The sequence below is a fragment of the Syngnathus floridae genome, unplaced genomic scaffold, assembly GCF_059516105.1.
Source record: "Syngnathus floridae isolate MCC-2025c unplaced genomic scaffold, RoL_Sflo_1.0 HiC_scaffold_201, whole genome shotgun sequence".
NCBI classification, from domain to species: Eukaryota; Metazoa; Chordata; class Actinopteri; order Syngnathiformes; family Syngnathidae; genus Syngnathus; species Syngnathus floridae.
Window position 1 is genome coordinate 1,952 of NW_028284199.1, and position 24,504 is coordinate 26,455.

Below are 24,504 nucleotides of genomic sequence, written 5' to 3' on the forward strand. Positions count from 1 at the left end.
CGTTCCGCTGCCCAGTTACACCAGCCAAGCTGGCAGTCCAGCCTTCCACTTTCCCTTTCCCCTTTTTCAATAAAGATCCGTGCTGTCCTTGATCGCCCTGCCTTGTTCTTGACAAAAAGTATTTCGGATTTAAACGTTCTTGTGGTGTGAACCAAAGTCATGTGATAAGCTTTTATGCACTGACTCACAACAGAGTAACGTACCGATTTGCCACCTTTAAAAAAAACGCCATTCTTTGATGCTTCCACCTACCATGGAGCTGGCAACTGCAGCTTTTGCTCTCTCGCTCTCACACTCTCGCTCTCTCGCACTCTCGCACTGTCTCTCCCTCACTGTGTCTCTCACACACACTCACACACACTCAATGAAACCCCAATAGCATCCTCATAGCAATCCCAGATAATTTCCTTAATGAATGTTCTTGTCTTATGTTTGTAGGTATCTGGTACAACCTATTAAGAGGTCTCAGCAAGGTGGCTGTCATCGTAAATGTGAGTTTTCAAGTCAGTCAACAAATGTCCTTGCAAGACATGGTACAAGCTAAGAATGTTCTCCATGGCATCTCATCCTCATTTCCAGAGGTGGGCACGTCAGTAAAGGCTAGGACACGCATCCGTCATCATCAGTCCATCATTTTTTCAAGCAAAGCAAAACTTTAATTGTCAGTCTGTTACTCCATCATAGTCATTTAACCATACTTTCGTCACTGCTGAATTCCAGTTCGTCTACACTCTTTTAGGACCGCCATAGATCTTCTATGACCACCCTCAGGAAAATGACCGGTTACTTAAGACTGCGCTGCGAGCTGCGCTCTCGATAGTAACTTGGCTGACCGCCTTTCGTGGGTTTTGCTCAGGTTACGTTAGGCTCCAAAAGACGATCTTAAAACACAGTGGCGCACTAGTTAGTACCTCCGGCCCTCACTGTGTGGAGTTTGCATGATCTCCCCATGCCTGCGTGGGGTTTTCTCTGGGAACTCCGGTTACCTCCCACATTCCAAAACCATGCATGGTAGGCCGACTGAGTACTCCAGGTTGCCCGAAGATGTGTGCGTGTGCAGATGTTTTTTGTCTCTGTGTGCCCTGCAATTGGCTGGCAACCAGTTCAGGGTCTCCCCGTCTACTGCCCGATGACTGTTGGGATAGACTCTAGCTCGCCCACGACCTCTGTGGGAATGAGCGATATAAAGATGAATTGATAGATAGGTAATTTAAGTGGACATTTGTGGCAATAGTAGTTATTCTATCACACAGACGGTGCATTTGTGACATGCGTAAATGATGTGATGACATCCTCGGTAAATGTCTCCATAAAATTACACAGTGGTTATCACATTAACCCGAAACATTTGTACCTGCCCTGCTCCATGTCAGTCTTCTCCCTCCTCAAGGACATTGCTCATAAGTGGCATGTAAACAGAGGAGTAAAGACATAGAAATGTGCAATTAGATGAATTAGAGAGCCCAATGTGGTCATCTTGACAAAGTATCCTCACCCTTGTGAACATACACACAAGGCATGTGTAGCATTTCAGTCAGTCGTCAGCAAAATGAGATTAAAACTCTGATGGGAATAAAAATCCTTAATATACACATTCCAATACACACTTGATCGGATCATGCCCATTCCGATCAAGTTTTTACTCTGGATGAGAGGGGTTGATTGGTAATCCAATCAATACGTATGAAAACACATCTCAAAATGTCGGAACGAATAGTCTTTATCGCACCTGTCTGTGACAACAGTAGTCATTATGCATTTTTCTGTTGTTGACGGAAGCTAGTAGAAACAGAGCAAGCGAAAGACATGGCAGGTACAAGAGTTGCCCTCCTCGTGGATACATTGCAGTCCCACTTAGAATTGTTAACTCAGCATAACAGCTCACACTAGAAAAATCCGCGAAATAACGCAAACGTTTAAACTAGAAATGGACGCAGTGATATTTTCATGACTCAAAAGTCGCTACGGATTTCTTCTTCTCCTACTATTTCCGATATATTTTGTGCGCATGTCAGAAGGATTTCCGCCCCAAAAGTGTGATGGATTGAAAAAATATCCATGTAAAAGAAGCCAGTGACTGACTGAGAAGGTTCGCCGGTACCGCCCAGGTTACTGACAATTTTAGTGATGGGAAAACACACTTCCGGTGATGCTTCGTCCGTCAGATTTTTCTTTTTATCAGTTTTCCGTCATTCATTAGCAATGCAGATGTCCATCAGTGACGGATTGACAGACCTTCCATCACCTCTGCCCACCTCTGCTCATTTGTTGAACACAGTAGTAACCAGTGTTCCCTCTAAACTGCGCAGCTGCGCAATTGCGCACTGGTCGCGCAGTCTCTGCGCACAAGAAACTCTATGCTGCACACTCCCAAAAAAATCTGCATTAACTGATTGATTAATATCTAATGTTAGACGTAATCTCATCTAATTAAGTGGACGAATGATTTTCTTTCTGTGCTTTCAGGAATTGACAGGTGTCCAGCCAATGATATGATATGGTTCACTTATGCTACAAAGCCAATCATAGGATTGGCAGTGCCTGAACATGTGTCCTACCCATCCGTGTCACGCAGGTTAGCTAGCTAACGACAGTGTGGCGGAGTCAAGCGATGCAAATGCTAGATTAGCTAATCATGGCGAAACGAATGAGCAGCGGCACATACACTTGCCAAGCCAAAATAAATGAGAGATGCGGGAGTTCTTGTAAGATTGAATGGCGAGTGTGTTCAAGTACAAGAGGAAACGGTGAAACTGGGTGAGATTTTTTCGAATGAGAAAGGTCTCCTCTGCAAAACATGGAGTGAAGCCAAAGTGGCGGGCGAGTTTACGGAGGGAAAAATATGGAAGGAATGGAAGTTGGACTACCTCAAGCATTACATTCAGCAGAAATGTCATTTGAAAGCTGTTGGAATTGTACAAGGACTCAAGATGGGATTGCGAGAGCGCATAAAACTGACAGAAAAGGAACGAGCTGTCACACAAAACAAAATACGACCCCCCCGAGCAAGTTAAAGTTCGCATTGAGAATATTTTATTTATGTAGGTAGGTGGGTAGGTAGGTTTATTTATTTATTTATTTATTTATTTATTTATTTATTTATTTATTTATTTATTTATTCATTTATTTATTTATTTATTTATTTATTTATTATTTAATCTGGTGGTGCACACGGTGGTCCAGGCACCTTGTGTGTTTGCACAGACACTTGAAAAATTCGAGGGAACACTAGTAGTAACCGCGGGTCACCGGGGCCTCCCTCTGGAGCCAGGCCTGGAGGCGGGGCTCGAAGGCAAGCGTCTGGTGGCCGGGCCTTCGCCCATGGGGCCCGGCCGGGCATAGCCCGAAATGGAAACGTGGGTCCCCCTTCCCATGGGCTCACCACCTGTGGGAGGGGCCAAAGGGGTCGGGTGCAATGTGAGCTGGGCGGCAGCCAAAGGCAGGGACCTTGGCGGTCTGATCCCCGGCTGCAGAAGCTGGCTCTTGGGACATGGAATGTCACCTCTCTGGCTGGAAAGGAGCCCGAGCTGGTGTGCGAGGCAGAAAGATTCCGACTAGATATAGTCGGACTAGCCTCCACGCACAGTTTGGGTTCCGGTACAAGCCCTCTCGAGAGGGACTGGACTCTCTTCCACTCTGGAGTTGCCCACGGTGAGAGGCGTCGAGCAGATGTGGGTATACTTATTGCCCCCCGGCTGGGCGCCTGCACATTGGGGTTCACCCCGGTGAAAGAGAGGGTAGCCTCCCTCCGCCTTCGGGTGGGGGGACGGGTCCTGACTGTTGTTTGTGTCTATGCACCAAACGGCAGCTCAGAGTACCCACCCTTCTTGGGGTCCCTGGAGGAAGTGCTGGAGAGTGCTCCTTCTGGGGACTCCATTGTTCTACTGGGTGACTTCAATGCTCACGTGGGCAATGACAGTGAGACCTGGAAGGGCGTGATTGGGAGGAACGGCCCCCCTGATCTGAACCCGAGCGGTGTTCTATTGTTGGACTTCTGTGCTCGACACGGATTTTCAATAATGAACACCATGTTCAAACATAAGGGTGTCCATGTGTGCACTTGGCACCAGGACACCCTAGGCCGCAGTTCGATGATCGACTTTGTAGTCGTGTCATCGGATTTGCGGCCGCATGTTTTGGACACTCGGGTGAAGAGAGGGACGGAGCTGTCAACTGATCACCACCTGGTGGTGGGTTGGCTCCGATGGTGGGGGAAGATGCCGGTCCGACCTGGCAGACCCAAAAGCTCTCTGAGGGTCTGCTGGGAACGTCTGGCAGAGTCCCCTGTCAGGAAGAGCTTCAACTCCCACCTCCGGCAGAGCTTTTCCCACGTCCCGGGGGAGGCGGGGGACATTGAGTCTGAGTGGACCATGTTCCGCGCCTCCATTGTTGAGGCGGCCGACCGGAGCTGTGGCCGTAAGGTCGTGGGTGCCTGTCGTGGCGGCAATCCCCGAACCCGCTGGTGGACACCGGCGGTAAGGCATGCCGTCAAGCTGAAGAAGGAGTCCTATCGGGCCGTTTTGGCCTGCGGGACTCCGGAGGCAGCTGACAGGTACCGGATGGCCAAGCGGAACGCGGCTTCGGCGGTTGCTGAGGCAAAAACCTGGGCGTGGGAGGAGTTTGGTGAGGCCATGGAGAATGACTTTCGGACGGCTTCGAGGAAATTCTGGTCCACCATCCGGCGTCTCAGGAGGGGGAAGCAGTGCAACGTCAACACTGTTTACAGTGGGGATGGCGTGCTGCTGACCTCGACTCGGGACGTCGTGAGTCGGTGGGGAGAATACTTCAAAGACCTCCTCAATTCCACCTACACGCCTTCCATTGAGGAAGCAGGGCCTGGAGACTCTGAGGCGGATTCTCCAATCTCTGGGGTCGAAGTCACTGAGGTAGTTAAAAAACTCCTCGGTGGCAAGGCCCCGGGGGTGGATGAGATCTGCCCGGAGTTCTTAAAGGCTCTGAATGTTGTGGGGCTGTCATGGCTGACACGCCTCTACAACGTTGCGTGGACATCGGGGACAGTGCCTCTGGATTGGCAGACTGGGGTGGTGGTTCCCCTCTTTAAGAAGGGGGACCGGAGGGTGTGTTCCAATTACAGGGGAATCACACTCCTCAGCCTCCCTGGTAAGGTCTATTCAGGGGTGCTGGAGATGCGGGTCCGTCGGGAGGTCGAACCTCGGATTCAGGAGGAGCAGTGTGGCTTTCGTCCTGGCCGTGGAACAGTGGACCATCTCTACACCCTCGGCAGGATCCTCGAGGGTGCATGGGAGTTCGCCCAACCAGTCCACATGTGGACTTGGAGAAGGCGTTCGACCGTGTCCCTCGGGAGGTTCTGTGGAGGGTGCTTCGGGAGTACGGGGTGCCGAGCCAACTGATAAGGGCGGTTCGGTCCCTGTATCACCGATGCCAGAGTCTGGTCCGCATTTCCGGCAGTAAGTCGGATTCGTTCCCAGTGAGGGTTGGACTCCGCCAAGGCTGCCCTTTGTCACCGATTCTGTTCATAATTTTTATGGACAGAATTTCTAGGCGCAGCCGAGGCGTTGAGGGGGTCCGGTTTGGGGACCTCAGCATCGCGTCTCTGCTTTTTGCAGATGACGTGGTGCTGTTGGCTTCTTCAGGCCGTGATCTCCAGCTCTCGCTGGAACGGTTCGCAGCCGAGTGTGAAGCGGTCGGGATGAGGGTCAGCACCTCCAAATCCGAGTCCATGATCCTCGATCGGAAAAGGGTGGAATGCCCTCTCCGGATCGGGGATGAGATCCTGCCCCAAGTGGAGGAGTTCAAGTATCTTGGAGTCTTGTTCACGAGTGAGGGGAGGATGGAGCGTGAGATCGACAGGCGGATCGGTGCAGCGTCGGCAGTAATGCGGACCCTGTACCGGTCCGTTGTGGTGAAGAGAGAGCTGGGCCAAAAGGCAAAGCTCTCAATTTACCGGTCGATTTACGCTCCTACCCTCACCTATAGTCACGAGCTATGGGTCGTGACCGAAAGAACGAGATCTCGGATACAAGCGGCCGAAATGAGTTTTCTCCGCAGGATGTCCGGGCTCTCCCTTAGAGATAGGGTGAGAAGCGCGGTCATCCGGGAGAGACTCGGAGTAGAGTCGCTACTCCTCCACGTTGAGAGGAGCCAGATGAGGTGGCTCGGGCATCTTATCAGGATGCCTCCTGGACGCCTCCCTGGGGAGGGGTTCCGGGCATGTCCCACCGGTAGGAGACCCCGGGGACGACCCAGGACGCGCTGGAGAGACTATGTCTCTCAGCTGGCCTGGGAACGCCTTGGGATCCCCCGGGATGAGCTGGATGAAGTGGCTGGGGAGAGGGAAGTCTGGGAGAGCCTCCTAAAGCTGCTGCCCCCGCGACCCGACCCCGGATAAGCAGAAGAAGATGGATGGATGGATGGACTAGTAGTAACCCATAGATTTTGGTTCCCAGGCCTTTGTGATCTCCTTCACATCTGACTTCATCCCACGGCTTGTGTACCAGTACATGTACAGTCCTGATGGCACCCTGCACGGCTTTGTCAATCACTCTCTGTCTTACTTCAACGTGAGTGACTTTGCGCCAGGCACAGACCCTGCGAAGCCATTGATCCTAGGCTATAAAGTAGAAATATGCAGGTAAGGTTATATTTTACAGCTAGCTAATTTTGCATTATACTCAATGTCTATATAGCATAAGTAAAAATGCGACCTTCTGATCATTATAAATGTTTTTTTTTTCTTTTTAATGTCTGAATTAGGTATAAAGACTACAGGGAGCCTCCCTGGTCCAGCACACCATATGATTTCTCCAAGGAGTTTTGGGCAGTTCTTGCTGTTCGCCTGGCTTTTGTTGTGGTCTTTCAGGTTTGTAACAACTAATACTCATCGATGATAAGAAACTGATTTTGTGCATCGAGGATACAGAATTCACACGACCTAAATTCTATCAAAATGTTCTCAAAATCGCGATAAAAATGCTGATTTCAAAGCCACTCATAATTAAGATTTCATTTTTCTTCATTCTATTCGGCAATGTATCTGAACATTAAAAATGGCAATATCAATGGCAAACAGTTTTAGCCAAATGAGTGTCAAAATAATGACATACCCTATACACTGCCATTGTTTACCTTTTTACTTAATTATGTGTTCCGTGCTGTAACATGTTTCTGATCTTTCTTTTAGCTGGAATATCAGGACAGTCCTGATCCATCCTTTGTTTAAAAGGTTAAAACGTTTAGGGTTTGTTCGCTGGTGTTTAATGACAAAGTTACCAGAAAGGGTCAAAACAAGTTTACGAATTCTATTGTCCCAAAACATATATCATAAGTTTACAAAGGTCCTGACTGTTGTTTGTATCTATGCACTAAACCAAAAGTACTCACCCTTTTTGGAGTCCTTGAAAGAAGTGCTAGAGAGTGGTCCTTTTGGGGACTCCATTGATTTGCTGGGTGACTTCAATGCTCATGTGGGCAATGACAGTGAGGCTTGATTGGCCGTGATTGGAAACGCCCCCCCTCGATCAAAACCCGAGCGATGTTATATTACTGGACTTCTGTGCGTGACATTGATTGTCCATAATGAACACCATGTTCAAACATAAGGGTGTCCTTGTGTGCACCTGTCATCAGGACACCCTAGGCCGCAGTTCGATGATCGACTTTGTGTGCATGTCATCGGATTTGTGGCCGCATGTTTTAGACACTCAGATGAAGAGAGGGGCGGAGCTGTCAACTGATAACCACCTGGTGGTGGGATGGCTCCGATGGTGGGGGAAGATGCCGGTCCGACCTGGCAGACCCAAACATACTGTGAGGGTCTGCTGGGAATGTCTGGCAGAATCCCCTGTCAAAGAGCTGTAACTCCCACCTCTGGCAGAGCTTTTCCCACGTTCCGGAGGAGGCGGAGGACGTTGAGTCCACGGAACATGGCTTCAGCGGTTGCTGAGGCAAAAACCCGGGCGTGGGAGGAGTTTTGGCGAGGCCATGGACAATTACTTACGGAGAATTACTTACGGACGGCTTCAAGGAAATTCTGGTCCACCATCTGGCGTCTCAGGAAGCAGTGCACCCTAAACTGTATTTCATTCTCATATTATTGCATGTCTATGATCCACTTGTTTTCATAGCTTTAGTTAGTCTTTCTGCTGATTTTAGAGCTGTGCGCTCTGTTTTCACTTCATGTGGGTGTAGTCTGAGTAGTATTCGATGAATTGCATCGAAGGTGCTGTATTATTCTTGGGGAACACAATAATGTGTTAGATGCATTTGTTAGCTTCTCGTAACGCTAGCATTAGCTTACTGGTTAACTTGACTGCAGTGCTTGTTTACAAGACGTGTTTATAAAGACGTAGTGAGGGGATTTATTTTGTGACAGTGCTTTTTTACAAGACATGTTCATAAATATTGTGAGGGGATTTATTGTGTTATGTATGTATGGGCAAGTCTTCTGCCGTTGACATCTTTTAATCAATAAAAAAGTTTGCGACGCAAGTAAACGGTACCTCGGCTAAAAAACTACAAATATGTCCGACCAGAAAGGCAGGTGCACATCTTGCGGCCTGGAGAGAGTGGGGTGTAAAGTATATCATTTGCATTTAAAGAGATCGCACCAAAACGGCTCGCTCTGAGCCGCATCTAGGAACAAATATAAAAGAGGGGCCTGTGATGCTATCAAAACGAGAAATTCAGACAAAAGCTTTGCTGTTCCACTTTATATAAACCACAACTGAATGAGTAAATCTTAAAACAGAAGAATTTATAAATGTGATACGTAAGCTATAAGACGTAGGAAATTGAGAGAGATCCATTATTTTATCTCAGTAAGACATACCTCAAAATTACAACAATCCCATGGATTTGTCATAGATTCAAAGCATTTATTGTCGTGTGTGCAAAAGGATAGTACTTTTTCTTTGTACAATGAAATTCTTTCACTGTCCGTTAAAGTGCCAGACAATTTAAGGAAGATTAAAAAAGTAAGAAACACAAAATATAAAAACCACAATATATGCACAATATATACAACTACTAAGGTGAGGGATGTGCAATATAGGCAAGTGCAAAAACGGCATTGTACAACAGTTGTGAGAGTTCTAGTGTTAAACAGGGGAGAATGCAGTGCAAAACAAAGCGAGTGTAAACAATGTACAATATAAAGAGCAGATCAGTGAACAGTCCATGTTGGGGGTGGGTGGGGTCTTTAAGGATGGAGGCCACTCTCCTGTGGACCCTACGGTGGTGGATACTCTGCAGAGAGGGCAGCGGAGTCCATATATAATTGGTTGTCATCTGCATAACATTGAAAACTAATGTTGTATTTACGCACAAGTTCCCCAGGCGGAATCATATAAATACTTAACAGTATAGGTCCGAGTACCGATCCCTACGGGACACCACACATAACATTAATGAGCTCAGAGATCGTGTTGCCATGGCCCACGCGGTGGGTCCTCTCAGAGAGATAAGAACTAAACCAACAATGTGCTGACCCTAAAATGCCAACGCAGGTTTTAAGGTGCTCTTATAAAATGTGATCTACAGTGTCAATGGAAGCACTAAGATCGAGTAGTAATAGTACCGATGAGTCTGTCACTAAGAGGAGATCATTGGTCACTTTAGCAAGAGCTGTCTCAGTGGTTAGTTCTAAAAACCGGTTCAAATTGATTTTTAGCAACCATGTAATCATTAAAAACAGGAATGAACAGGAGATTTGAAACAGGCCTATAAGTACTGAGACGGTCCGAGTTTGGTCGCTTAAGTACCGTATTTTTCGGACTAAAAGTCGCTCCGGAATATAGGTTGCATTAGCCATGAAATGCAGAATAACGTGGAAAAAAAATCATATATAAGTCGCTCCGGAGTATAAGTCGCATTTTGGGGGAAATTTATTCGACAAAATCCAACACCAAGAACAGACATGAACGAGCAACAACAGCCTAAACCAGGGGTGGGCAAACTTTTTGACTGGCGGGCTGAACTTGGTTCTAAATTTTGATCGGGGGGCTGAACCAGGAGCAGATGGATGTAGTGTTTGTGTGAAGTAATAGAAATGACATGTAAAGGTCATTGCATAAAAGGTTTGTACTTTTAGTAGGTAATAAAGTATGAATATTCAGAAAAAGCTTTTTGAAAACAAATGCATTTATTAACAGCATTAAAAAAATATTTTACCAAAAAACTACTACCAGTGATTCTCATTAAATACGACACTGTTATTATGAATAATAGTTTCCATCACTTCAGCGCCTGCAGGTCAGATTTATGAAATATGTTTATCTACTGAGGCGAAATCACATCAAACGGCAAAAATTCTAACCAAATACATCATCTTGAAGAATCAGTGAAAGACTACTTCTAAATAAAGTAATAAAGAAATCAATAGTATTGTTGGTCTCCCTTTTTTGCTAGTGCATCATGGTCTGGAGTAAAATGTGTTGTGGTAATTCTTAGGATAGAGCCGAGGTGTCGGTCCATTAACCTAGAGCTGTGACGGGCTTTGTTGACGTTCATGTGGCGGAACATCTGCTCACACACATAGGTCGAGCCAAATTGTCCTCTCTTTTTTTTTTAAACACTCGGCGCTCAGTGTCCACCTTTCTTTTCCTCAGGCCACTAATTTCACTGGAAGGATTCCAGGGGAAGGGTTGTGGGTGGCATTAACGTAAAACTGTATCTGAAAGCTCAGCGCGCGAATTACGAGAATGCTGACGTCACAGCCCACACTCGAAATTCGGCACTGATGGAAATAGAGCGCGGAGTGCGCCGAGTCCGTACTACTTAGTACGTACACGCACTTGTGAGTGTGCACCAAGCTTTCTGACACGGCTTCCGGGAGTAAATGCGTGGGCGGGCGCTTCCCCATCTAATGGAGAAACATACTAATTGCAGGGAAAATGACCCCAAAAAAAGTTAAATAATACAATTTATTCAGGTTTGGCGGTTCGGATATGGCCCGCGGGCCGTAGTTTGCCCATGCGTGGGCTGAACGATAGGTATGCTAACGTGACATAAACACAAACGAAGAGCTGAGTTCGGGCCTGACGTAACATTCAGAGTTATTCAAATAACTATTACATAAGTAACACGTTTATAAAACTATCTGTGTCACTCACACAATTCATTAAATCCATCGATCGTCCCTTATGTCAACAACGCCGGCCGGGTGCGCGCCGCTGACGGCGCTTGCACTTTGAAATATTCCACAGGCCCCCAGGCGATATGTAAATTATATAGCAAATAACTATTATATAAGCAATAATATTATAAAACCATCTGTGTCTCTCCAAATCATTAAATCCATCGATAAATTTCCTCGTCCTTTGTCAACAACGTGCGCCCTGACGTCAGCCTCGTCGTTATTCCACAGATCTAGTATACAAAGTACAAGGAAAGACGTGGGTTTGGTAAACGGCTCTTTATTCAACAAAACAAGAGTTCAACGAGCCAACAACTACTGAACTGTAACGATAAAAACATATACAAGTTGCTACACGAAATAAGATATATAATATAACTATAACATAAATAGTTCACCGCCACACGGCCCCAAGCACCGGCGTCGACTTCCAGGCGTGTGGCGGCGTGGACTTCCATCCCCGGAGGTGGCGCTTCCAGCCACGGAGGTGGAAGAGAGCTCCATAGAATAGGACTGGGCGTGCGTAAAAGCCATGTCCGAGCCCCATCCACCCTCCCCGGACAGCCACCCCCCCCAAGCGCCGGCCCGCGACTTCCATCCACAGAGGTGAAAGAGAGCTCTGTAGAATAGGACCGGGCGTGCGTAAAAGCCATGTCCGAGCCCCATCCACCCTCCCCGGACAGCCACCCGGCCGAGCGCCACCCCCCGACTTCCATCCACGGAGGTGAAAGAGAGCTCCATAGAGTAGGGCCGGGCGTGCGTAAAAGTAATAAGAGTTAATAGTTAGTAAATAATAGTTTTTCAAACCTTCTGTGTCACTCCAAATCATTAAATCCTTCAAACTCTTCATCCTCCGTGTCACTTACAAACAAAGCCGTTAATGATGCCGGTAGTATATGGGGCCCTTCGTCATCTTCGTCATCCCGTGATCGAATCTTTGTCTTTTATGTAAACAACCGCCGTGCCGCTGACGTCACTTGAAATTCAAATTACAGTAATCCCTTGCTACATCGCGGTTCGTTTATCGCGGTTTCACTTGTTTTTTTTTTAAATTTGGAGAATTTGTGAAAAAATTCACATAGTCACAAATTCCCATAGTCGCTCCTCAGTATAAGTCGCCCACCCCCAGTCAAACTATGAAAAAAAACGCAATTTATAGTCCGAAAAATACGGTAGTGGTTGAATAATAACGGTCTTAAAGGCTGTTGGCACACTGCCAGAGGAGACAGACAGATTAATTATATTTAAAACGGACGGTCCTAAAATTTGAAATGATTCTTTAACGAGTTTGCTGAGTTGAGTAATCACATTGTCTGTTTAGCCTCGCTAACCAATTTTGTAAGGCTTTCAAGGGACACGTTTTTAAAATTTGAGAGGGATATCGCATGATTGTCAGCTTCCGTAAACGGTCTCAAATTATAAACGTTTTCTGGTTCTTCAGGCAAATAAATTAAGAAATTATACATTCACTATAAATGAAAAGATAGTTAAAGCAAATATAATGTTACTTTAAATGTTTTGCAATTCATTTGTACAGTCTGGCACCTACGAATTGTATTTGTGAGGATTAATTTTGTTTTAAAACAACTACAGTGCTCTCGGGCAAGCAAAATGTGAATTAACACCAAGCTTGAGCATTTAAGTGAAAGTGAGATTCTGGCTTTCTTTGGAAGATTTCTGTGTGCACAATTATTAGGGAACTTTTAGTGTGCAGAATTATTATACAACTAAAGTAAAAATGGAAATGTTCCCATCTCACTTGTATATTTTCCATTTATTAAAGTGAGAATAAGAAACAAAACTAAAAATGTACATATTAACATTTAAAAGAAAATTAGTGACCAATATAGCCACCCTTCTTTTTAATAATATTTAATAATAGTTATACGACTTCCATCCATTGAGTCTATCAACTTCTTGATCTTTTAACGATTAACTTTTTGTGCAAGAACAACCATAACCTCCCAGACATTGTTCACAGAGGTGTACTGTTTTCCTTCTGCGTAAATCTCCCATTTAGAAAGGCGATACAAGTTCTCAATAGAGTTCAGGTCAGGTGAAGAAGGGGGCCTCGTCTTTAAGTAGTAGTTAATCATATTTAAGGCCTTTACCAACGAGCCACACATGCATGCGACAGAATATTTTCCTGCATAAAAATCATGGGTTTCTTGAAAGATGCAAACTTTTTACTGTACCTCTGCTTGCAGAAAGTGTCTTCAAAGAACTGGCCGTAGGTTCATTTTAATTAACTTTTGTTTTGACTTTAGAGTAAATTTTAAGTCCATTTTAACTCAAAAAGGTCCAAGCAACTCATCTTTATTAATACCAGCCCATAGCAGTACCCTGCCTCCACCTTGCTGGTATCCTATTTCAAGTGGAGCTCTGTGGCCATTACTGATCTAGCCATGGTCTAACTGGTCCGTTAAGAGTAACTCTCATCTCATTAGTCCGTTCGTGACAATTTGGGATTGTAGGGTGATAGCTTCACCTGGGTACTAGTGTGAATGGAATGGTTAAAAATGCCAATATGCCAGAGGTTAACAGCTCGAGGCAACCTTTTTTTAGATTGGGGAAGAGAAATACTTTTTTGACATTTTGGAACAATGATAGATTTTCAATCAAGAACTATGAACTGAACTAGTTCATTTTAAAAGTTGCAAACTGAATCGTGAAGTAGTTCATGTCTAAAATTAACTTTCCCAACATTGCTACAAACAATTCAGATGAGATACAAAGTATTTTCTTATCAAATAAAATGACACGACATACAAAACAAAGCAAAGTTATACTGACAACCACCGACAATAACATCTTCTGACCCTTTCTGGTGGTGAATTTCTAATACATTTTTAAATCCTAAATCCAGAACTGTTGTTTGGGATTTTACATGCGTGACAAAACACGAATGGATTATAGACAGTAAATAAGAGCTAGATCAATTGCACACCTCAAAGTGACAGTGAAAGTTTCTTATTCAATCGTTGAGTTTGTTGAAATTGTGTAAACCATAACTATTGGGATAAAACATGCAAGAAGACACAATATGTTATCTTCTTTGTTTGGTTCCGATTCCGACTTTGCGTTGTGTTCCTTTTGTTCATGGTCATGTTTTCCCTGTGTTCATCTTCAATGTCTGGCTCGTCAAGTAATTGTTTCCACCTGTTCTTGTTAGCCACACCCCCTTGTGTCTTCCAATCAGCTCCCTCAGCAACTTGTGACGTGTCCAGGTGTTCCTCGTTATCTTGTCAATTTGTTTGTATTCAGTGTCCTCCTTTTTGTTCAGTGTTTGTTGGGTCATTGTCATCTGTCCAATGTGCTTAGCCATGTGCTTTGTAGACTCCCAAGCCGAGTCCAAGTGTGGTTTGTTCATATATATTTGTTACTTTGTTGCCTGTTGTTTTCCCCAGTGATCACCAAAGTGTCCACTTTCCTCAAACAGCAAGGCCGGTGGGAGTCTTGGATGGCAGACGAGGGGTGAGGGCAGCCGCAATCCGTAATTTTGGATGGTGGCTAAAGAACGAGCATCGCCAGAGCAAGGTCAGGTGGCGGCCTCAGCACTTGCGCCACCAGAGCAAGAGAAGGAGGATCAGAGGGCGGTCGCAGGGGTTGAGCTGCCAGATGAGGACTTTTGTGGCCTCATGTCGTGCGCCACTAGATCACTGTCTGATGGCGGCTGAAGTACATGTGCCGCCGGAGCAAGGTCAGGTGGTGGGCGCAGAACTTGCACCGCCAGGCTGCAGAGCTTGTGCCTCCAGAGCAAGAAGAGCAGGACCGGAGGGCAGCCGCAGGGCTTGCGCCGCCAGAATGATATCCGTTGGCGGCTGCACAACGTGAGCCGCTGGAGCAATGTCTGGTGGTGGCTGCACTGCCGGAGCGAGGTCGGGTGGTTGTTGCAGGATGTGTGTTGCCTGAGCAAGAAGAGTCTGGAGGCCGCGGTTGTCGATTAGCTTAGACTGGAGGCTGCGGTATTCGGGAAAGTGGGACTGAAGGCTGCAGCTGTCGGGGAGGCGGGATTGGAGGCTAAAGCTGTCGAGGAGACTGGACTTGAGGCTACAGCTGTCGTGGAGAGGGGGCTGGAAGTTGCAGCTGTCGAGGAGACATGACTGGAGGCTTAGCTACATCAGCCTATCGACATTGAGGTTGGGTAGCAGAAGGGAAATGAGGGACAGAGTGCAGGATTTTTGCGAAGGGAACGAGAAAAAGGACTTATCACGGGCCAAGGTGCAGAAGGCGGCTGTGAACAATTTGAGGACGATGGCAGGGAATTAAGTGACTTGGAAGGATGTGATTTACAAAAACTGGTGGGATTACTAGATTTGTACCTTTAATCGGGCATCTGTCGTCCACGCTGCTGACGTCCCGTGTAAATGGCTAACCGAGTGCCCAAGTAAAAGTCTAAGGATAAACGTTCAGGGGTTAACTGAGAGGGATTATAAAAAGAAAATGTGACAAAAACTGACAAGGGTTTGAGGAATGGAGAGAAAAAAAATTGAAATCTGTGTCAAACTGTGTCAATCAGAAAAAGGGTAAACTAAATCAGGCTCGAAATAAGAAGCATCTGGCTCTAAACGGACATGACGAGATGGATTGGTGGGGTAGAGAGAGACACTAGAACCTGGAGACATGGAGGAAGAGGCAGGGCTTACTCCGAAGGTTTAGGGGTTGTCAGCAGGCTGAGCGCAGAATGAGGCAGATTGATGACATCATAAGGGTCGTTGTGTGCTTCCTGCTGGGTGCAGATTTTGTTGGGTGATTCTGTCAGGGTTTAGGACCTAAATGCAAGGTAACAAGGCGGGAGTACAGGTAAGGATTAATTTGATATAAAAGAAATAAAAGGCAAAACAAGGTACTACGGGAGATGTAAAACTTAAACAGAGCTCTAAACAAAGTAATAAAAAAAATAAACGTTAAACGTCGTAAAGGTTTTGGACTTCACATGCACAGGAGCAAGACGTAACAGAAACAAGATGTGACAAACGGGGCTGGACAAGTGGTTGAAGGAAGTGATTGGAAGAGACAAGAAGCGGTGCTAACGAGAACAGGTGGAAACAAGGATCTAACGAGACAGAAAAGAAAAGAAACACAAGGAAAACAACACTGACAAAAGTAAAAATAAAAACAAGCCAAAGTTTCAAAACCAAGAAAACTAAGAACATGACAGAACTGGTAATTCTTTCATTCATCTCGATGTTCAGAAGAGTGGTTTTTATGTGCATGAGCTAAGATTGGTGGGCAGAAGTAAGTTGCCACTTCCTTCTTAGAAATTTATACTTTCTTCTTAGAAATGCAAGTTTGGGTCAGCAGGAATGATTGGGTACCATTTGTGAGCAAACGTTTTGGACAAAGTAACCAGAGTGAGGGTTGTCAAGCTGTTTGTAACTCACTTCTGCCTAACACTTCGATTCACCCTCTTCTCTGCACACGTAGTTGCAGAACACGGTAGTGCCCGTTTTGCTTTTCGAGGTATCTGGAAGCATAAATTTACTGTCACACAGGTCAATATTGGGGTTGTTATGCAACTGGGCAGTATATAGTTTTGGGGCACTTTTGTCACTGCTCTAAAGACAGTCTTCAATTTCTGATAGACGTTACCCCGACCTATGTCATTTCCCATGAGTGTTTCCACACCGCCAATGGGCAACTCAGTGCAAAAATCACTCGGAAAACAGCCAGTAATAAGTTCTAATTTCATATACACAAAATGAACAACATAAACGTCCCATCTCAATTACCCCTCGGACAGTTTCATACCCACAAAACGTTTAAGAAAATGGCAGGGCACTGGCTAAAATTACTTATTTCAAAGCACCAGTGTCCCTGAGAATGCAGATTGGACACATCGGTTGTGATGCCAGAGAGATTTGCCACACAAAAATCAAGGGCTTAAAACAAGAGTTAGAATTTTGGCTGGCATTGAGGGTTGAATTCTGCGGGTCAGAAATGATTAATAAGATGATTTTTTCGGGGTGCAGACGTTTCTGCTTTTCGTTTCAAGGCGGTGCAGAAAGCGATGACAAGTCCAGGTTTATGGTAATGGAAACACTCTTTGTTATCGTTAGTTGGCCTAAGAGGGGAATTGTTCACAAATGGAGGAATACAAGACCTTTTAGCCAGGACAGTAAACACATTTCTCTGGGTCAAGACAAATCCATCCGATAACACAGCATCTTCAGCTAGAATTTTGACTTTCTGTTCATTGTCTATTTCCTCGTTGCCTTTCGTGATCTACCTTAAAATTGAGCAGAAGTGAAAAGCGTAAGTAAAGGAAAGTGGAGGGGTAAGAAAATTTGGCCTGATAATGTATACACAAATCTACAGTTTAAAATACTGTACTTATCGGGTTTATAACAAATCATAAATGTATTATTTTACTTCACTGTCTAAATTGTAGTAGCACTTTCTCTCGTTAATCAGTATCACGTGTCACATATCACTCCGATCAGCACCCTGGACAGTTCTGTCTCTCTGCTCCTACCCCTCATGTTCTATGACATACATTGCCCTCAGCCATGCCCTCCAAGTAATCAGCACTGATTGCCTGACACCTGTTTATCACCACACCTGCTCCTGGCTTGATAATTCTGCTATTTAAACCCTGCACTCCTGTCACTCGTGGTTGGTTCGCCTGGCTTGCTCCCTCTCGGTTTGTTACTTATTTGTGCTCTCTGCCTGTTACCTGTTCTGACTCTTGTTGCCGACCTATCTTGCCTGTTCACCCGCCCAGTCCTAAACTCTGTCCGGCCTGACTCTCTGCCTGTCCCTGACCACGTCTCAGCTCTACATCCTAGCTGCAGGTTTGCTTGCTCTGTTTTGTTCTCTGCCAGACCTGATCTGCTGCTCGTCTCTGTCTCCCACTTCCCTTTTCCTTAAATAAAGAAGTTTCTGATACACATAGTTTCCCCTACCTCGTCCATGACCCAATGAACCAACCAAATATGCATACGTACTCTGCCTTGAACCTCTCTGACCACGCTGGGTTTCTGGTGAACCCACTGCATTGGACCCAGTTCGCCCAGCAGCAACTACAGCGGCAGCACCAGGAGCTCCAGCAACAGCAGTCCCAAGAGCTGGCCCGAGTTCTCCAGCGTTTAGGCCACCCATCCACCTCCCCTCAACCTGCACAACGCCTGCCTGGATCTGACGCGCTGTCTTCAATGGCTCCGTCCTCAGTTCCTAGACCCCGTCTTCTCGACTGCTGCAGCCTCTGGTCACGTTCCCACAACAGCTGCAGCTTCCTGTCTCGCTGCTTCAACAGCTGTAGCTCACTGTCTCGTTACTGCGATAGCTGCAGCCTCTGGTCTTGTCTGCTTGACACCTGCATCCTCTGGTCTCGTCTGCTTAACAGCAGCAACCTCTGGTTTCTTGCCTTTGACAGCTACAGCCTCTGGTTTTGTATCTGCAACAGCTGTAGCTCTAAGCCCCGGAAGAGGAAAAGGTTGGCTACGAGTGTCAATAACGTTTGTGTGGAGCACATCTAAGAACGCAAGTGGAAGAGGTTGAAAGTTGCAGCCCAAAGTCCAGCCTTAAATCAGCACCTTAGACAGTTCTGTCTCTCTGCTCCTGCCCCTCCCGTCTTCTGTAACTTGTTTGTTACTTGTTTGTGCTCCCTGCCTGTTCTGACTCTTGTTGCTCACCGAGCTTGCTTGTTCACCCGACCATTCCTGAAAGCTGCCCAGCATGGCTCTCAGCCTGTCCCTGACTATGTCTCAGCTCTACGTCATGTCTGCCGGTTTGCTCGCTCTGCTTCATTCTCTGCCAGACCTGATCTGCTGCTCATTTCAGTCTCCCACTTCCTTCCTTAAATAAAGAAGTTTGAGATGCACATGGTTGCCCTGCCTCGTCTGTGACAAATCTGGTGCATTTGTCACCTAAAATATTTTAGCTGTCCTTAGCAGGACCGATTAGACTCGTTTTATTCTCTTACTGGATGGAGTAACAGTATAGATTACTTAATTACACAACTGATGTTAATGAGTATAGCTGTTCATGGATGCCACAAATAGTTGTTGATATAAAATAGACACATTAATAGCAAAGCAGTATTGCAATCTTAATAGTAAATTTGGATAAATACATTTAAATATAAATTTGGATAGGATAAAGATTAAACAAAGTAAAAATTATATATGTAAAAAAAACACAGTTTAGTTGAAACATTTCTACTTTAATGAAGACTATTTCAATCCAAAATTAGAATCCAAAAAGAGGTCAGCCAACAAAGGTTCTGATGATAAGGGCTATCAACTGCTCAAAAAAGAAAGGGTAGGAATACTTTTGGTAGAAAGTCCTTTTTGGTTGGATAGATGAGTAATCAATTCACCTGTCCACAAAAGCCTAATATTACAAACTAACAACATTTAGTCAGTCAGGCTTCTCTGTTAGGACGTAGAAAGAATGGAATAGCATTCCTTAAACAATCTGAGAAATCAATGACTTTCAGCATTGATTGCCTGAAACCTGTTTCGTTCCGTTTGCAGTTAAAATGCTGGCTTGTTGACAACCACACCTGTCAGCACTGAGCTTCTTTCACTACCATCTTATCTTGCATGTGATGTTTGTTGTATTTTTGGTTCATTCCCACATTTTATCTACCTTTTGTAAATATTTTTTGCTCTACATTAATTGCTTGTTTGTCTGTTTGATATTAGTCATACTTTACTGCTTGTAACTTTTTTAGTGTGAGCAGTGGGCACCGTCTTAACACTTGTAGTCCTTCCAGGGTGCCACTGTAAATCTGGCCAAGAACTACAGATAATAATTAGACTTTTGGCTGGCTCTGGCATATTTTACAGTTATGCTGTTATGTTAATATGCATGGGGTACACAAGTTGAAGAAGGTGTTCAGCTCCATTGGAGAGAAGGGTCGTGATAAGGGGATTTGATATAGCATGCTTCTACGAGCCAGGCTGTTGGTGACACTTGAGGGTCAAACATGGATCTTTTTAAGCGCCTGTCGCTGTGTCCAAATTCACAGGCTGGTTCCTCCAAGGACAGTTTGAAGCCTCGGTCCTTCGCAGCCTTGGAAGGCCCCACCACCGTGAACCGCATAAACTTTGGAGTACTTGAACAGGCGGCATAGCTGCATACAAATGAATAGGCAGTGTTTTTTCACGCACGATAAAGGCACGACATGACGTCATTTCTGGCGCACCCAGACCACACTGCCAGTGTCCAGCCTTTGAGAACCAGCCTTCAAATCTGGCCTAGTTTCCTTGGGTAGTGGGTTAAGGTTATGAAAAAGCAGCCGTCGTAGCCTTCATTGCTTCACTCTTTTTTACCTCTTGTTTGGATTTAGCAGTTTTCTCTCAATATTAAGTGTTTGTATTTAAACCTAAAACATCACTTATACTATAAGACACGATGGGCAAACAACAATTGAGTCATTTACGTATATCCTGATAAAACGATTTTTGCTATATCGTCCAAGCTGGCAACCAAGTAATGTCCTCGACATCCTGTATTTTTGTTTTCGGGGAATGAAATCTGGCCTAGACAGAATTAAATGACAGAGAGCCGCAACTTCTTAAAAGCAGCTCTGCATATTAGCATTTTTTTAACCTTTCCTCATTAGGGGGCAACGATCCTACCGCATTATTAATGAAATTATGGACAGTGAAGGAAGAGACAAAGTTGTCCGCAGCCACGTATTGCAGGAAAGGACCATTTTTGAGACAAAGAACATTTGACAGCGTATAGCTGATTTCAATATGTAATGACATGTTTTTTTTTTCCTTACTGTGAATTAAAATTTTGTATTTATGGCAATATCCATTTCCCTATTTTTATAGCTATCACAGCCAGTCCTCCTACTCTAGACCAGTTGCTGCTATTCTCAAATGCAACAATCATGTCACAGGAGGACTAAACTGATCAATTACAAAAAACTAACTAAGCAAATGAATCACTCTCTCATATTAACCTAAGTGTATATCACACACTGCGACGAGACACAGACACGTAGGCAGGTAGGTGATAGGTAGATACTTTACTGAAAACATTAACAATGAACGAAGTTAAAACTTCGTTGATCATTGACAAATGAATCTAAAACTGTATAAACTGCATATTATATAAATACCAGGGTTTCTCGTTGAAATCTTTGCTTTTTTTTTTCATTTATCTGCATGCATTTGTGTTAATGTACTACCTGACCATCCTAGAAAAGAGGCAGCCATCAGTCGCATTATGTGGTTAATCACAGGGTTTATTCTCCCTTTAATGAATAAAGTCATCATTTAGAAACCACATTTTATATTTGGTTGAATTGTCTTTGTGAGATATTAAAATCAAAAGGGTTAAATAAACCACATGTATAAAGAGCGTTATATTCCTTTGTTGTTTCAATAGACATACACGACAATATTTGTCACTCGCCCTTCCTCTTCTCACATTTCTAATATTTGCCCATTTTCTGCCTTCCGCCTTTTCAGAATGTGGTGATGTTCATGAGTGACTTTATCAGTTGGTTGATCCCAGACATACCCAAGGACATCAGCCTCAAGATCCACAAAGAAAAGGTCCTCATGGTTGAGCTCTTCATGAAAGAAGAGTATGGAAGAAGGCTTGGTGTCGCTGACAGTCACAACCGTAACAGTTGTCCTTCCCCGTCCTCTTCAAATCAGAGCCCACAACAACCACGATCCCGGGCTGCGCCAAACACAAACTTGTGTTAAACTGTTAGTTGTATGATTCTGAAAAATGAACACGTAAACGTAATACAGGGTTGTCCTTAATTTACCATGTAGAGGATAAAATATATTTTAAATTAAAGGTTTTAGGGTATCTGGAACATAAATTACCTGTTAAAATTATATGAATGGAAATTGTGCACTATGAAGCCTTATTCTCTTTTCAACCTCTATAGCTATAAAATGGTATGCAATTAGATGACAGTAGCGTTGCGATTCTGCATTCAGGGTTTTAAGATTGTAATCTTGTAATTGCAATGTCATTGCTGTGGAAAGTTTTGATATTTTTTCTTTGTTTTGTATTGTTTTTCCAACATAATTCCATTGTTAAGACAATTTATTTTGAATTGCTTTTGTCTTAGTTAATCATTACATTGTTTGGTGTAAGACTTTTCATGAGGATTTTATAATGAGGCATCATGTTGGACAGGTCAGGCCTTTCTTTACCTGCTCTGTGTTTGCTCTCACGAATTGTCTCCAGGTGCTCTAACTTTATTGAACAGTGCAAGAAATTGCACGTTAGGTTAACTGAAGACAAACCGCTATATGTCCATTGGAGATAATATACTTAGTGTGGGTGTGTGTGGGTGGCAAAATAAATGCATTCAAAAGTTAACATTTAATGCAAATATTCATTTGATTCCAGTTAATGCGTGCCCGTTCCTTGGAAAGACACTCCCAGCCCCAGACTCCTTAAAAGCTAAGAGTCCTGGGTATGCCCATCTTTTCACTTGCTCACTTGTCACTAGCTTTTTAAGTCCCCATCGCACTAAGGAGCAAACAATTGCGAGATTTGCGTCTGTTGGATTTTTATCAGGGTTTGTTCAGAATTTCAAATGGTCACCAAACGGTCGCCAGACATTCGCTTGTACTTGTTGCAAGGGAATTTTCAACATGTTCAGAACGTTTGGTGAATGATTCACAGGGATTATCCCACACTATTGTCATATTTATGAATGAAATCCAACAAAATCTGCAGACCACTCAGTATGTCTGTCTGCTTCTCGACAGGACAATCTCACATTGCATTGTGACCAACTGTACAATCTGGGGCAGTCATTGCACCTTTTAGTGTTGCGCAATTGAGATAAATGGTCCTCGCAGCAAACGCTGCATGGGTTAGCTTGTTGGGAGAGACTTGCCGATGCCATAGATACACAACAGCTGGTGTTTGTTTGACTCCAATCATTAGAATTCATTGAATCGATCTCTATGCCGTTATATGTACCTGATCAACCTCAGTGGTCAGTTCGCCACTGGGGGCCTGTGCTTGTTGATTATTTTTTACCCAGGGCAACTCCATCAAATTAGAATTGGAAGATGTTCGGGTTTACTGTGTCATGTAACATGGGGGGAAAAGAAGGTGCAAATGGTAAAATATGGATTGTTCACAGGAATAAATTGGCAGAGCTGAAATTCCAAATTTGTCCAAAAGATGGCGCCAGACCAAAACATGAGACCAAAAAAGGGGCAAAAATAAGCTAAGCAAGTTAAAATAGAAATAAAACAGGAACACGGTGTCAGAGTGTGAGTCACGCATGGACGCACAAATGTGATTTTTACTTTTTGATTTCTTTGCTTGGCTAAAAATGTATTCTGTAACCGCTTAAAGCAATATTGTTAGTCAATTCGATCAAGAGACCCGCCACTATGAGAATAGTGGCGTGACATAAATTGTTTGGAGAAGCACAAATGTGATTTTTACTTTTTGATTTCTTTGCTTGGCTAAAAATGTATTCTGTAACCGCTTAAAGCAATATTGTTAGTCAATTCGATCAAGAGACCCGTCACTATGAGAATAGTGGCGTGACATAAATTGTTTAAAGAAATAGATCAAAGGTTTGGATTTTTATTTCAGAGTTAATTGAAGCGTAACTTTAAAAAGTTATTCTCATGAAACAGGAAGTGAAGAAAAGGGGAAGTGAAAGGTTTTACCAGGGGCTAGCTGTACATTGGTGGAAAGTAATGCGTGGTCAAAGCAGAAACATCTGCTAAAGGACAGCAGGTGTACGAGCGGGGGAAAATTGTCCAAACCCTATACAGCGTGGGAAAATTGTCCAAACCCTATACAGCGTGGGAAAATCGTCCAAACCCTATACAGCGTGGGAAAACTGACCAAATTCTATAAGACGTGGGAAACTAGGCGGTCTTACCCTATAGATAGGATATAGGTACCAGACAAGTCTATAAAAAGTCCTGCAGGAGCAGCTACGAGGCTTTTTCCCCCAAAGAGCGCTCATACGTGAAGAAGCCCGAAGGAGTTTCAAGATTTTTTCCAGAGTCCCGGGATCTTTGTGTGAGACGCAGGATCGCTGGTCTGAAATTAACTTGGATTTACTCCAAAGAATTGGACTGGACAACTTTACAGGAGAAACTAGGTGAGGGAAAACGACTTTTATGTATTTTAGCGAGAGTGGGGAATAGTCATCGGGCCGCCGGCTCCCTCGAGGCCAGCCTGTTTCTCTAATTTGGATTTTAGAAGTAAGATTGAATTGATCACTCGACTTTGCTTCCACCAAAAATAGCACGCAGCTGGTGTCTACCTTTTCCCTCTTTCATGAACTGTGTTTTGCAATCGAATTGTTCTGGGATTGAATGATTTTATTAACACGGGTATCAGTGAGTGAAATTGTTCGGTTTCTGGAGTAATTGAGATTTGTAATTCTATTTCATGTTTCTTCAATAAATGTGTTTTGTATATTA

At 44.3% G+C, this 24,504-nt stretch overlaps 1 protein-coding gene and 1 long non-coding RNA gene across 2 annotated transcripts; one reads left to right on the forward strand and one right to left on the reverse strand.

Annotated features, from left to right (window-relative positions):
- The first annotated feature begins 434 nt into the window (after positions 1-434).
- LOC148377375 (anoctamin-1-like) lies at positions 435-24,504 on the forward strand. The gene is made up of 4 exons (XM_088368249.1): positions 435-581; positions 6,429-6,613; positions 6,736-6,841; positions 21,544-24,504. Exons 1-4 carry the CDS (start codon positions 516-518, stop codon positions 21,784-21,786), a joined length of 600 nt encoding a protein of 199 aa, XP_088224375.1. The 5' UTR covers positions 435-515; the 3' UTR covers positions 21,787-24,504.
- Positions 13,161-16,521, reverse strand: LOC148377376 (uncharacterized). The gene is made up of 3 exons (XR_015856770.1): positions 16,498-16,521; positions 15,760-15,885; positions 13,161-15,508 (listed from the first exon to the last, which is right to left on the reverse strand). It is a non-coding gene; the product is annotated as an uncharacterized LOC148377376 (long non-coding RNA).